General features: G+C 36.9%; 1 protein-coding gene across 1 annotated transcript in view; it reads right to left on the bottom strand.

Annotated features, from left to right (window-relative positions):
- The window catches only part of LOC149287609 (spermatid perinuclear RNA-binding protein-like), a 41,815-nt gene extending 33,384 nt beyond the window's left edge, over window positions 1-8,431 (bottom strand). The window contains 2 exon segments of the mRNA XM_089492623.1: window positions 1,443-1,608; window positions 8,226-8,431. Coding sequence (XP_089348749.1) covers window positions 1,443-1,608; window positions 8,226-8,431 — 372 coding nt within the window.
- Window positions 8,432-14,440: the final 6,009 nt, after the last annotated feature.

Raw genomic sequence — 14,440 nt, 5'->3', positions numbered from 1 at the left:
AATTATTTTGAATACCGTATTATAGGATTGTCTCCTTGAAGGCTGGAGCTGAAGCCACATCAGTCTCTGGGCTGGTTACACAATAATACACAATATAATATATTACCGTGCTCCGTGACCCGGCTAAACTTCATATGACATATGAGCCAGCTAGCCTGGCCCTGTCACACCCCCCAAATCTGAATTTTAATTTAGGGGGAAAAAAAGCCTGAATATAAGACGACCGTATAGGAAAAAAGTTTTACCAGTAAATGTTAATTCATGTAAACAATTTTTTTTAAATAAAAGCTATGAAAAATATTTTGTTTTTATTTCCTTTTATTTTCCAACCGCCCCCCCAGTTATGCACATCTGCCCCCAGGCTTGCCACTCTGCCCCAGAAATGCCTTATACCCCCTATATGCCACTGTGTCCCATGATATGCCTTTTAACCCTCTATATGCCACTGTGCCCCATGATATGCCTTTTGACCCCCTATGTGCCACTCTGCCTCCAGAAATGCCTTATACCCCTATATGCCACTCTGGCATTTAGGGGGTTAAAAGGCATATTATGGGGCAGAGTGGCATATAGGGAGGTTTAAGGCATTCAGGAGGCAGAGTGGTGTATAGAGGGTTAAAAGACATTTCTAGAGGCAGAGTGGCATTAAGGGGGTTAAAAGGCATTTCATAGAGCACTCTGCCCACAGAAATGCCTTATGCCCCCCATTTAACACTCCCACTCCCCCTCCCCACCCCACACTTACCGGTGCTTCTGATTCCCCGCGATTCGCGTACACAACTTCCGCTGCAGCCGGAAGGAGGTGCGTTTAGCAGCGGGGGTTGTCTGCGTCCATCGCGCATACCTTCCTCGGCTGTCAGTGAGAAGAGTTCCCCGCACCGGGCGAATCGCGTTCCCCATCTGTCAGTGAGAAGAGTTCCCAGTGCGGGGCGAATCGCGTAGACATCTACACGCTGCCTCGGCTCCACTCCGGGGAGTCCAAAGCACCGGTAAGTTGGGGGGGGCATAAGGCAGGAGGATCCAGGTCCCCTGCAGCGCTGCCGGGGATCTGGATCTTAGTCTCATAGTCAGACCTAATTGAGGTCCGATTATAAGACGACCCTGATTAGAAGACGAGGGGCCTTTTTCAGAGCATTTGCTCTGGAAAAAAAAACCTTGTCTTATAATCGAGCAAATACGGTATACATACATATAAAAAACATTTTTAGGAGCCAATTTCGTTAAATTTCACCTTTCCATACTGCACTGGCCACATACACATTTTAAATGATAAGGCTAGTAAACATTGTTTGGCACTAACAGATTTGCGATTTTAAAGCAAACATAAGCAAAGAAAAAGCTGTCTTATTCTACTTTAATATATACCTTTCCAGAATAGAAAACATATACAGGTAAAGAGAATCTCTAGAAGTAAATAGCTCGATGATAAAGCCGTTTCCTACCTGGATTTGTAATGGAAGGTTGTCTCGAACAGTGGATAACAAGCTCTCTGTTGGCTTCTCCTTACACAGGAGAACCAATTCTAGATCCATATCATCTTTAATGAGCAGCCCTTTGGCAACCAAGCCAATTCTCATAACTCCACACAACACACGACCACTCTCATCCCTGAAAAACAACAATATGTGCGATTAGAGGCGCCAGATGATTATACTTTCAAATTTATGGACACAACTGTAAACACTATAAACCCAGTTATCTATGTAGTACTGAAAAAACAAAAATGCATATTTATACAATGTGTTCAACATAGTGATTATTGTAGCTATAATCATGATTATTTTAAACGTTAATAGAAATTATTACAAATTGAAAGAAGAGATTGAAGAGAAGAAAAAACACACAGTATTGTATTCATAGCAAACAAATATTTATAAATCACACAAACTTACATTGATCTATGAAAGAATAAAATAAAGGAATACACAAATTACACACCCTATCAATTTATAGGATATGTAAAATAAAGAGGATCTGCTCTGACATTAAAAAAATTACATGAAACCACCAGCCTAAATAAAATGTATGTTTATAGATAAATTGTGTATCCTTTTCTAAGAAATTAACAATGAATAATTGAAGTGTGGAAAATTTGAAAGAAAAAGATGTGTATTTTTGTGTTTTAATGATCATTAATACATATTTTAAAACTACGGTGCACAAATTGAGCTGGTGCAAGATTTCATGGATAAAATAAAGGAACATTAGATATAACCTTGCAAGCAGGAAAAATATAATCTGTGGGGCTAGTATTTACATCATGTGGAGAGATTGCAGAGGGTTACAGAATCCCACTGGGAAGATCATTCTACCTGAGCCATGAATAATAGGCTACTCGTAGAGGTGGATAGTGCTTAGCCTGCAAGAAGCAGTACAACGGCATATCTGGAAGAACACTAAAATAAGATTTGGAACTGCTCTGTCAGCATTGCCTCTTTTACTTCGGCACAAAGAGTAAGGACTTGCAATCAGGCATAGCAACATTTATTTAGTAATGCCAAATAAACAGACGAAAAAACATCTTGCCTTAAATACTAATTCGTAATTAGACTTTTTCATTCAAAACATAAGGAGCTCAGCTGTTTATCACACTCTCTGGCACGATAATGACTTCACCCTTCCCTGCAGACTGTAAACAGTATATCTACAAAATATTTTACCCAAAAAAAACAGTTGAAGCATCTCGTATCATGTGTGTTGGAAGTGGGCATTAAAGGCGGCACACACAAACCAGTTTTTCAGATTTTACTCCGTGATACACAATGTTTATTCTTCAATTTGACACTAATTGGAAAAAGGTTATAACTTGCATCATTTTGGATAAGGAGTGCTTATGTTGGAACCATGTAAGATGATTGATACAAAGACAGAAATGATAGAAGTCGCTTGATGATGGCTGCAAGGATTAGCTGGAACACTGGCTATTTTTGATTTTTGTATTACTTTATTTCAAAGAAAGAAGATTGCCTGCCCTTTTGCTGCACCCATGGTAGGTGATATTTGTCAAGGATACCATATCACTTCTTTATATAAGGGCTATGTACACATCTGTTATAAAGATGCATATAATGAACATCAAATATCCATAAATGTATATATAGAGTGTAGAAACAGAAATAGGTTTATATTCATTAAAATCAATTTTAACAATTTTGGACAATGGCTCATTACATCAGCATCCCAGATGTGAAATGTAAATTCTACACAATCCATTAAACAATAAAAACAAGATCACAAGTTAGACCAGCCTGTGATATGCACTTTTAGTCTATAAAAAACGAATACAATTAACATTCCTTGTGGAAAAGGAACATCCAATAAAATGAAAAAAAAATTAAATGGAAAATCTGAATCCTAATTCCTAAATCTTCAATTTCACAGCAGATGCTTTGTAGGACTCGTGTCATCGTATGTGGGACACATCATGGTGCTGTGCCAAGGAATGATGAAGATTTATTTTTTGTTCATTTTATTCAGTGCTCTTTGAAAGAGGTAGCATTTTTCATTTGGGTTAATATGTCCTATTCCTGGTGCATTTGTGTTCAATACATCATTTATGAATAACGGAGGGCTGGGGAATATTTATCACACGTATGTTGTTATTTTGAGGGATCCGAGTATAAGAAATGATTATGATCGAAAAACAAAAAAACATTGCATTAAGGAAATTTCAAATACAATTCTGCAGATTATAGAACCGTCTAATGTAATGGTTTATTGAAGAAGCCAGCTAACAAATCCCTATCCCTTTGCAATACATAAAGTGATCAAATAAGAAAAGGTAGCAACAGATTATGTATTTGGTACCTCCTATATTCACATTTAACATATCTGCAACATCTGTCCCTTTTCAGCTTCATCCAACACGAAGATTGGTGGGCTATACCATTCACCAAAGCCCCCAACTCACTACATGAAAATAGGCAAAAGAAGATGTAACAGCTACGCTACAGAAGGAAAGATGATCAGAACTGTCGAAATCATTAAGGTTACAGATTCTTATACAAAACAAGGGCAGGTCATGAGGATTTACAGGCGAGCAAGTCACTCAATCACGAAGATTACCTGAAATTCACTCCGAACATTGAACTATGAATTATGCAGGGGCATATCAGCCACTTTTGCATGAGAAAGCTTTGAGCTTTATTATTTATTAGTCGAATCCTGCATTAATGACAACCAGCAATCATGGATATAGGGCTTATTCAACTGTATTCAAAAAGGGAGATAAACGATAAAAAAAAACCAAAACTGTAAATGGATAAAAATTAAGTTTATTTTTAAAACTTAAAGAAACAAATGGAGAGGCTACAATCCCATATAGATTCAATTAATGCATCCAAGCATAGCTGGGTGCTGCAACACCAAAAGGACCCGGTCCAGGTTCCAAACTGCAACACAAAAACCAATAGTTGTGCCAGCCGACACCAGTCTCACACAAGGATATCCATGCATGTATAAAAAATACATTTATTGAGTGTCCGTGGACAATACAATCGAAAGGAACAACAGAACGTAAACACGAACAAAAAAAGGCTAAACCGTTTGATGCGTTTCGCACAAACTGTGCTTAGTCATAAGATGCATATATTTTAAAACTTGCATTAACATTTAAATTAACATGACATGTCCTCACATGAAAACTTAGTGGTATGCTACAAAACAAAGAGTGGATTTGGTATTCCAGCATAGTCGTTTGAATTATATACTGTCGGAAATTAAAACAAGGAATGCTACACTATCTTAATTCTTCGTCTGCCAAAAAGAACAATGATAGAACGATGTTCACTGGTCATGTACCTCTCAGGGCATTTCTGCTACGATGAGGATTGTAAGAAAAATAAATGGTGCAATATATTCGCATCTAAAGAGAACCAATAATTTGTATCTTGCAGGAAGGAAAGGATGGAAGGTCTATTTCTGTTCTCCTCTGATCTCTGTGTCATTCTAGGAAATGTAAGATACATCTTGATTTTCCACTTGATAAAGCCAGGTTTATAACAGTCTAATTATTTGGAGCAACTCAACCTCCACAGGTCTATTTCACTTGACCCAAGAGCAGCTTAAGAGATTGATTATCAAGCTGTTAGGTTCCTGAACAACTTTTCCAGTGTGGTATTTGGAACATGTGGCACATAGCCAAAAGTATAAGACTGCATGCTCAAGAATTTGACACAGTGCAGTAAGGACTAGCTTTCATTAACATTAAATAACAGAGTAAGCATTAAAAAGGAAATTGCACCCCGAATAAATTAGGTATAATTACACTAATGTGTAGTTTTTCCTTTCACCAGCCTTTTCATATACACAGCCCCCTGCTATATATTAATGCCAGCAAAATACAGCTGCTATGAACAGCAACCTTGCATTTCAATTTGACTGCATAGTTCCAGCATTATGACTTGAGTTTCAAATTAGAAGTAATACTTGAAAACATATGCAAGCGCTACCTCATTCTGCAAGCAATGTTATGGTAAGCAATTAATAATAAATGAAATGAAACTAGTTAATTTCATTTCCAGAAACCTGCATAATGATTATGTCCTATGTTTCTGAAATATGAAAAATTTGCAAAAAAAAAAATCTGCAAGAAAATTCCTATGTTTTTCATTTTACAAGGCTCGGAATTATCCAGAGTTATATTATTTGTTTATTTGTATATAGAACCATCATATTCCACAGCGCTGTATAATGAGTAAACAGGACAGAACAAGTAATATTTAACATAATAATTTCATTTAGAGAAACCGGTGAGGAGGGCCTTGCTCCAATGATATTACAATCTAGAAATGTCTCGCCAACTGATACAAAGCCCACATACTACAACAGATTAAATACATTCATTATCTCAGTAGTGCATTGATCCTTACTGGCCTGCTTGTAGCTTGAAGAATTGAGAGCTGATGCAGACCAATTTGCTTACGCTGCATTCACCCCTACTATTTTCTATATAACAAAATAATATATTATCCAGCAATTATCACATTTGCAGGTTTAAGTATAACTTAACTAATAAGATTTGAGACAAGAGTTGGGTGTAGTCAAGAGACCTTCCTGTCCAGAGGTTATTTTAATGGGCAAGTAAAACCAAGTGGCATCCAGCCCTATAGGCCCTGTAGCCAGTAACTAAAGTTCTAGCCTTATATCACCTTATTTTACCTTTACAGATAGGACCTATGGTGAGGGCATAAAATAATTCCTGCACCCAGAGGCCGGGAACCCTGGGCTCACTCCTGGTCCGGGCTCTCATTTTAATACTAGTGCCTGCCTAGCTAAACAGAGGGGACAAAAGAAAGGTGTACAGACATATGATGGTGTTATCACTTCTGAGGAATGTAAAACTATTAATCTTTTGGGATTTACATAAAAGTTTTTGAAAATAATATTGTAGAAAAGCCTTATTGCTATTACCTATTAATTGATTTGTTGTTTAAAAAATGGCTGATTTTCTGCACATTTTATTTAACCTCTTACTTGTCAATTAAGGACTAACAGAGGACAGAATCAACCTCTGTATACCAACAATCAAAACAATCAACCCCTGTATACCAGCAAGAGGGAGCCTGGTCACAACCAAACCAAACTGATGCATTTTGCTCTTATTTGAGAATTACATTCTCAGTAATTGAATTGTATTCCAGAATTTGCTTGTCTTCAGGTGAAAAAACACGCAATGATTTCAGACTTTACAATCCCAAGGAGGGAAGACATCAGCAACGATCTTGGAGAAGCAATTGTTGCTGCTCATCAATCTGGGAAGGGTTATAAGGCAATTTCCAAACAATTTAAAGTCCATCATTCTACAGTGAGAAAAATTATTCAAGTGTAAAGCCCTTAGGACAGTTCCAATCTGGACATCCCAGCAAATTCACCCCAAGGTCAGACCGCACAAAGCTCAGAGAAATTGCAAAAATCCTAAGGGTTACACCTCAGATTCTACAGGGCCCCAGTTAGCATTTTAGAGGTTAAAGTTCATGACAGTACAATTAGAAAATGTACAAGTATATATCAGCACAAACACCTTATACTAACTGTCAAGCACAGTGGTGGAGGGGGCATGGTTTGGGATTGTTTTATGACCACAGGACCTGGGAGCATTGCATTCATTGAGTCGACCATGAACTCCTCTGTATACCAAGCTATTCTAGAGTCAAATGTGAGGCCATCAGCCCAACAGCTAAAGCTTGGCCGAAATTCAGTCATGGAACAGGACAATGATCCCAAGCACCCCAGCGAATCTACAACAAAATGGCTGACAACAGAAAAGCTATTGAATCATAAGGTGTAATTCGTTTTTCACACATGGCTTCCCATTTTGGCTTTATTTTTGTTGAATAAATCACAACACCGCGTAATATGTTGTGTGTTGTTGCACTGGCCTAATTTTTAGACCTGCTAAGGAACAGGTTATGTCTTGATATGTAAAACTAAACATTTTAAAGAAAGTGTACTTTATTTTTCACATGAGATTTGGGGCATGTTTCAGCTGTTTGATATTCCATGTCAGTGCTTTTCAACTCAAGGCCTCAAAGACTGTCTTAACCAAATAGAGAAAGTTTAAGACACACGTGAATCTATGCAGGAGTGTGACCGTCCTGTTCGAATCTCCAAGAATTCATCTCCATCCAAGAATTCAAAAAAGGACGCTAGAACAACATCCAGACCTCACTCACCTCGACTAGGCTCAATGCTCATGAATGCCCCATTAGAAAGACCCTGGACAAACACTAGATTAATGGCTCTCTAAGACGAACATGTTATCAAGCTTGTTGAGATGTTTGGCACCACTTTTTGTGAATAGTCTATCATTTAGAATGAGCATTATGTTAAGTCCCACTGACGGTGGCAAAAAACTCATTTATGTCAAACATTCTTTTTACAAGGGAGAAAAATGCTCCATTACATACTATAGTATTTTTATTAGTTTTTTATGCTTTTGGGGCATGGAAGTGTATTTTATATTTCTACTGGAAGTGTACAGGGTGTTTAGGCTCCTGTGTTTACATTTTGAAAACCTTTTTTTCCCCCTCTACAAATCTTTATTATATATATATATATTTATTTTTTTTTATACAATCTGCTTCTCCCACTTTTTTTACTTTGATCACCAGCACAGCTAATCTCAGTGATCTACAGCCCTATAGTGCTTTAACCCTGCCTCAGAAAGGGCCTGCATGGTCAGGGTCACAGGACGTTTTGGGCAGACCCTCTGGGAACTCGTCCACTTTGAAAATTGTTTCCAGTGGACAACTTACTTGGTTTCATCATTGTCTTCTTTCTTGACGTTTACATCAGTCTCCACTTTCACACAGTTGTTTTTCTCATCCATCCAATCAGAGACGTGCTTCAGGGCACATTCCACTGTAGACACCATGTTTTGGACAGCCTCAAGTTCCTCTGGAGATGGATATATTGTCGAGTGCTTTGCCATGACATGGCGATCATCATTTGCAAAGGAGCGTATGGATCTCTGGGTTTTAAGAATCATAAAAGATGGTTTAAAGAACATATAAATATCTTGACAGCATTAACAAAACAACATACAATTTAAAATGTGATAACCTCTTGTGATGTGTTGTTCTATATAATGGGTTAATTATGTCCACCAATTGTCCCCAGAAAACACAATGTATTTTTAACAATTACACTGCACTTTGGCACAAGTTGGTATATTAAACAACTATCTTAGAGATTGAAGATGTAAACAAATGCCAACCAACCATATTGGACCATATACCGTTAATGAAGGATTCACTGTGCAAAGTTCTGAAACACAGCGCATCAAAGTGGTTTATCAGACAGACTACACCAAGATTTTATTTTTTAATCAAGCAGTACATAAAATGACAGTCAAACATATAGTATAGAATCATGACATATATACATACTATAATTGTATTTTTATTTTGCTTAATATGGATCACAAGCATATAGCCCTGTTGGAAATATTTGTTTTCAATTGAAATCTATTCAATTAGAATACAAATTATGCGTCTTACTGATCAGCAAGTAGAATAGGAGAGCATAGATTCTCTCACATTATCATTGATCACTGAAATTCCTTTTCTGTTGGCATGTATTTTATGTCTTGTTCCCATGTCCTTAGGGTACTGTCTCTATCTTTTAATCCTGAATATATTAAAGGATGGCTAGTCCCTTTATTAGATTTCTTCTTGTTTGGTGAGGAGTATGGGTTACGTGTTTCTGTTAGGGGTTAACTTTAGAGGTCTTTCAGGAATTCCATTTGTTAACTCTGGAACTATTACATTATTCAGCAATACATGCCAATGCCAATAAATCTTAGCATTTTAAGTGGGTCACATCTTAATAAATCTAATTTTGCCTAAAAACTGTGCAGTGAAGTCTGCCTAGAGAACTATTAGTTACTTTCCATATGCCTGCAGCCAATAATTGGGAAGACTTTCCATTGAAATCAATGAGCGTTTATTGTGTACATGCACACAGGGGATCTTACAGGGGATCTGCATGGCAATAGGTATATCATGTGGACACAGGACGCAAGAGATGCGTTCGGCGAAAAAAAAATAAAAAAATAGAGGCAAGTGCATATGGGGTGAATGATGCATTTGTAACTAGGGACACTTCAAGCCCACTATGCTACTAAAAGGATAAGTATAAAATCAGAAACACCCTACCTGTAATCATAGTCTCCCCAGTCTTTATAGGGTACACACATTACATTTTAATAATGTTTTTTTCAGAATATTTAAAATCTTCTTAAACTTACACATTATTACATAATCCAGGAGGTATTTACAATTAACTTAACATCTACAAATTTGAAAGTGATGATACATTAATGTATATCAATGACTGGTCTTTTACTTTAACATTTAAAGCTACATGGGCGTTTACGGTACGTCTCAAATCAAATGTATGCATATTAATAATGTATAGATTTGTGTGATTTTACGGGGACTTTCAGAGAAACGTGTTATTAATATAAATAAATCATGCTTTTAAGACTAAAGCAATCTTGACTCAACCACATACAGCCTCAGACAAATTAAGAGAAAATGGCATCTTTCTCTGCCCTGCTTCTCAAGGTCACCTTGATTTTTTTTCTTCGATGCTTTACCAATAACATTTTTAGGAAATATTTTCATAATAAGGTTTTCATAATGAATGCTTTTCAAACTAAAAAAGCTTCAGTTACACATACTGGTCGTACCAAAATGAAAAAAAGCACTGCTTAAAAATCAAATCTTTGCATAGTTGCTAAAAAATTGTAAAAAAAAAATAAAAAAAATTTAAAATGCATTACACTTTTTTTTCTGCAACCATGGATTGTAAACTACAGGATGCAAACCAGCATGTAAATAATTCATTTTCCTTTGGACACATTACAAAAGGTGGGAATAAATCTTTTAACTAAGGATTTAACAAATAAATTGTTCGAATAAACGAAGGCCTTTTTCCCTTTGGAAAACAACTTCAACAATATCAAATATTCTTACTAACGGGTACCATTTAGCAATGCTGCAAAGGTGTCAGACCCTTGGTCTTAAAGCCATATCATCCATGTTGAAAAATAAACAGCGTTAACCAATGTTAGTTACTGTTTTAAGGGCTGACTCTAATGAACTTTGGTTTGGTCCAAAGCGCGTGTGTATTGGTTTGTAGATTACAAATAAAACCAATGAGTTATTGTATTTTTCTTGAAGTAAGCAAGGAACCATCTATACATTTTTTTTAAATTAATTTGGGTCATTTCTCAGTATAAAAATATCATATCCCCTTAGAGACTAGTATTATTTCTGTTCACAATAGGACAACGAATGACAGGTTCATACTTCCCCGGAAAAAAGCAGCGCAGAAAATTGATGTCTTTGTAGCGCAGCCTCAACACTCTACATTAAGCGATGTTTGAGGTCATTTATTACATTTTCGTTTGAAGAACGTCGACAACAATTCCATCACCGAAACAGAAATCGTTCTTACATTAACAAACCAATTATTTAAATCAGAAAACAAAATGATCCCTCACCATGCTGATGATTGGATTCGAGTATTATATCTCTGCTTCCCTCCTCTCTGCAGATGTCCCCAGGCAAGCTTTTGACTGGTTCAAACTCCACATAAGTCTCCTGGTCCCTTGGACACCTCAGGGATTCACGCAGCCTAGGTGATATGCCTGATGCATCCTGTATAAACCTGCTGAGGAAAAGTGCAGTCGTTAGTGCGGGTTCATTCTACTCCTTAATTACGAATATATTTCAAAGCAAACTGCACAGCCTACATTGTCACATCACCAATTATAGCTTCTAGGAATAATGCCTGGATTGGTGGATTGGTATATACAAGCTGACGTTCCTAAAGATCTCCCTTGTCTATTCATCATCATTATGCTATTCCATCAAATTTTAAAGTGACAGAGAGAACAGTACACAACTGGCAAAAATTATTTACAATCTTCAATGTGTTTATGGAAGTGTACAGTGATAAGAGGCTTACACGGAACAAGAGATTCAAATAGACTACTTTATAGTCCATACTACGATCTAGGGAACAACAGATTATACAAGTCTAAGTAAAAAGCCATCAACCACAGAATTACTTAAAAGTACAAAAAAAAAAAAAAAACCACTAAATTGACATCACCTAATAATTTAGTAACTAAAACTGAGATAAATCCCTCTGCATTTCTGTTAAAGCATATAAGGGATGAAGATGTTCTAAATTCTAGGTCCTGGATGATCTGAAAACATACCCCTAATCTTAAATTTGTTAGACAAGGATATCAATATAATTATCATCCTATTCCTAAAATATACAGTATGTCTTGTATTTTGTAGCTGGTATTTCGATATCCTCATGTCGGTAAAACAGATCGATAAACACACGTAACTTTAATATGCCCTCGTTTTAAGCGTATTGCTATTTTCACTGAACTCTCGCCATGATTATGCCTACTATTCTGTTGTACTCACGTCTGACTGCAGGTTTATTGCTTACATTGATCACACTGCCAAGTTGCTGCACATCAGTGACATTGCTTGCTCTGTAACTGCTTGCAGGCAGCTAGAGCTTGTGTATTGTGCGTGTTAACAGCAGATAACTTTTCTTCCGAGTGTCGGGGGAAAAGTCGGGAAAACCTTATGCTCCACAATGGGAAACAAATCTACTTGCATTCAGTACTTATTACCGCAGATTACCAGGGTATCAGTTTGCTAAATTTTAATCACAGCTGTAAATTAATTTAGGCATACAAAAGCGCATTAGGTTTGAAGAGCTCTTTACAGGAAATCAGGGCTATCTACAGGGAGATGAAAACAAGGGCAACGATTGTGAGCCCCACTCTTGTAGTCTGATATTAACACCAGACTAACCTTCGTGGAAAAGAAAGGAACGGTTGTGCGTAACCAAAAAATTAAAGAAAATAAAAGACAAGCATGGACAGAATGAGGTGTCCATAAGATTTGTGAAAGAGTGAATTTAAGATTAGGAAAGTGTGTAATATATTTTACATGTTATATGGAATTAAAACACACACACATATATATTATATTATATATATATATATATATATATATATATATATATATGTACACACACACACACACACACACACACATATAACCTTGTACACATTTTCAGTTGTAACAATAAAAAATGGTGCAGTCATACAGGATGACAAAGGATAAACAATTAAATATAAAAATAACCGTCACTATAAACTGGGACTAAACACCAGTCAATTTGAAGTAGCATAATTCCTTCTTAACCCTGCTTTTAATGTTGGTTTAGGAATGTACCGACTGGATTTGTACGCAGACTGTATTGCAATTAAAAATGTGAATTCTTTGTCAAAGCAATCAGTATTTTAGGCCACCAAACAATAAGCCTCTTATGATGCTCTGTCCTTTTAGATATGTGCTTAGCGGAATGAAATCTCCAGTAAATGTAGATGGAGAGTTAGAGCTATTAGCTATAAAATATACCCACTAGAAAGCATGATATATATATATATATATATATATATATATATATATATATATAAATAAAACGTCACCTGTATTTAGAAACCTTATTAATTCAAATTACTGGCATTGGCACCACAAGCCTACGCACGTATTTTTTTCTCACCATACAAACTGCTGGAGAATTAAAAATAAAATGTGCAATGTCCTATTGCAGAATAATTTTATTCTTGGTTTTCTGCCAACACTCACTCTTTAACAGCATCCACCACAGTAGAGAACTGTATAAGTAGGTCAAAAAACGACAAGAAGGTTTTCAGAGCTCCTGACACAATTAATCAAGTCTTTGGGTAATTTACATTTCTATGACGCAGCACATTACAGACAGAAGTCATTCATAGATTCTGAACATATAATTAAACAGCACAGTCTATACCTGCCAATAGTTTGTTTTATGCCCTATAACTAGGTGTGAAATATTGGTATACAACAGAATTCTACTGTAAGCAGAAGACAGGAGTGCCTTGCAAGTTCTCATTTTCCACAGGACACTCTTAGTTTTGGGGCACTGTCCCACCATCATTCTTTTGCTGGCAGGGAGAATCAGGTTGTTTGTGGAGAGCCCCAGATCTTCCCTGACTAACCTAGGGAGCTTTAAAATTGATGGGCCCACACAGACCACCATTGCAACCCCCATATGGTTGAATGCCACAGGGTTGCTCTTTTCATCCCCAACATATGAGATTGCCAAATCAGGACAATGGAGTGCGTAGCAAGATATGGGGTCCAGCTGTGGGTGGGGCAGCTGCCACCTTACCCGAATAGCCACCTCGCAAAGCTAGCGTCACCAAGAGACCATATGGGAGGTCTGTGCTTCAATAGCAAATATTTCCATTGAATACACAGCTCTCTAGGCTGGTCAGGTGAGATCAAAAGATCTCCCAAACCAGCATATGCTACCCATTGCCAGGAGTGCATGAAAACTGGGACTGTCTCATGAAAAGAAGGGGCCAAGAAGGATTTGTTTTCCCTCGTTTGATGCAAAATTGGAAAGAGCTACAAGCTGGAATTTTTTTGCCTTCTTTTGGATCAACAGCATTTATCAGATATGTGAAAGGCTGAACTTGATGGATGCATGTCTTTTTCAGCCTATGTACTATGTACTATGTACAAATTGGACTGTTGGGAGAGATGTACTTGAGTGAGTGGGTGGTGCATTTCTTTCTGCCTCTGCTCCTAACCCGTGGCCCACTAACAACCGTGTCCCAATTTGGTCACCTGAAATATTGGGGGTATGAGAAAGCATTTTCACAACATTTCCCCTGACCCTTTCATGACAAGGGTATTTTCACCACTAACGAACATTTTTTTTTTTGCAATTTTAACCATAAGTTTATCCATAATGTCCTATTTTTGTGGTTAATGTAGCCACAAAAAATTAAAATTTTAAAGGACAGGTAGGGGTTTTGTTTTAATGTAATGTTATATTTATTAACAAT

Source organism: Sceloporus occidentalis, unplaced genomic scaffold (genome assembly GCF_023333645.1).
Source record: "Sceloporus occidentalis isolate IW3139 unplaced genomic scaffold, rSceOcc1.0.p SCAF_58, whole genome shotgun sequence".
In the NCBI taxonomy this organism is placed as follows: Eukaryota; Metazoa; Chordata; class Lepidosauria; order Squamata; family Phrynosomatidae; genus Sceloporus; species Sceloporus occidentalis.
Note: the sequence above shows the minus strand (reverse complement) of the source record. Positions and strands in the feature narration are given on the sequence as shown.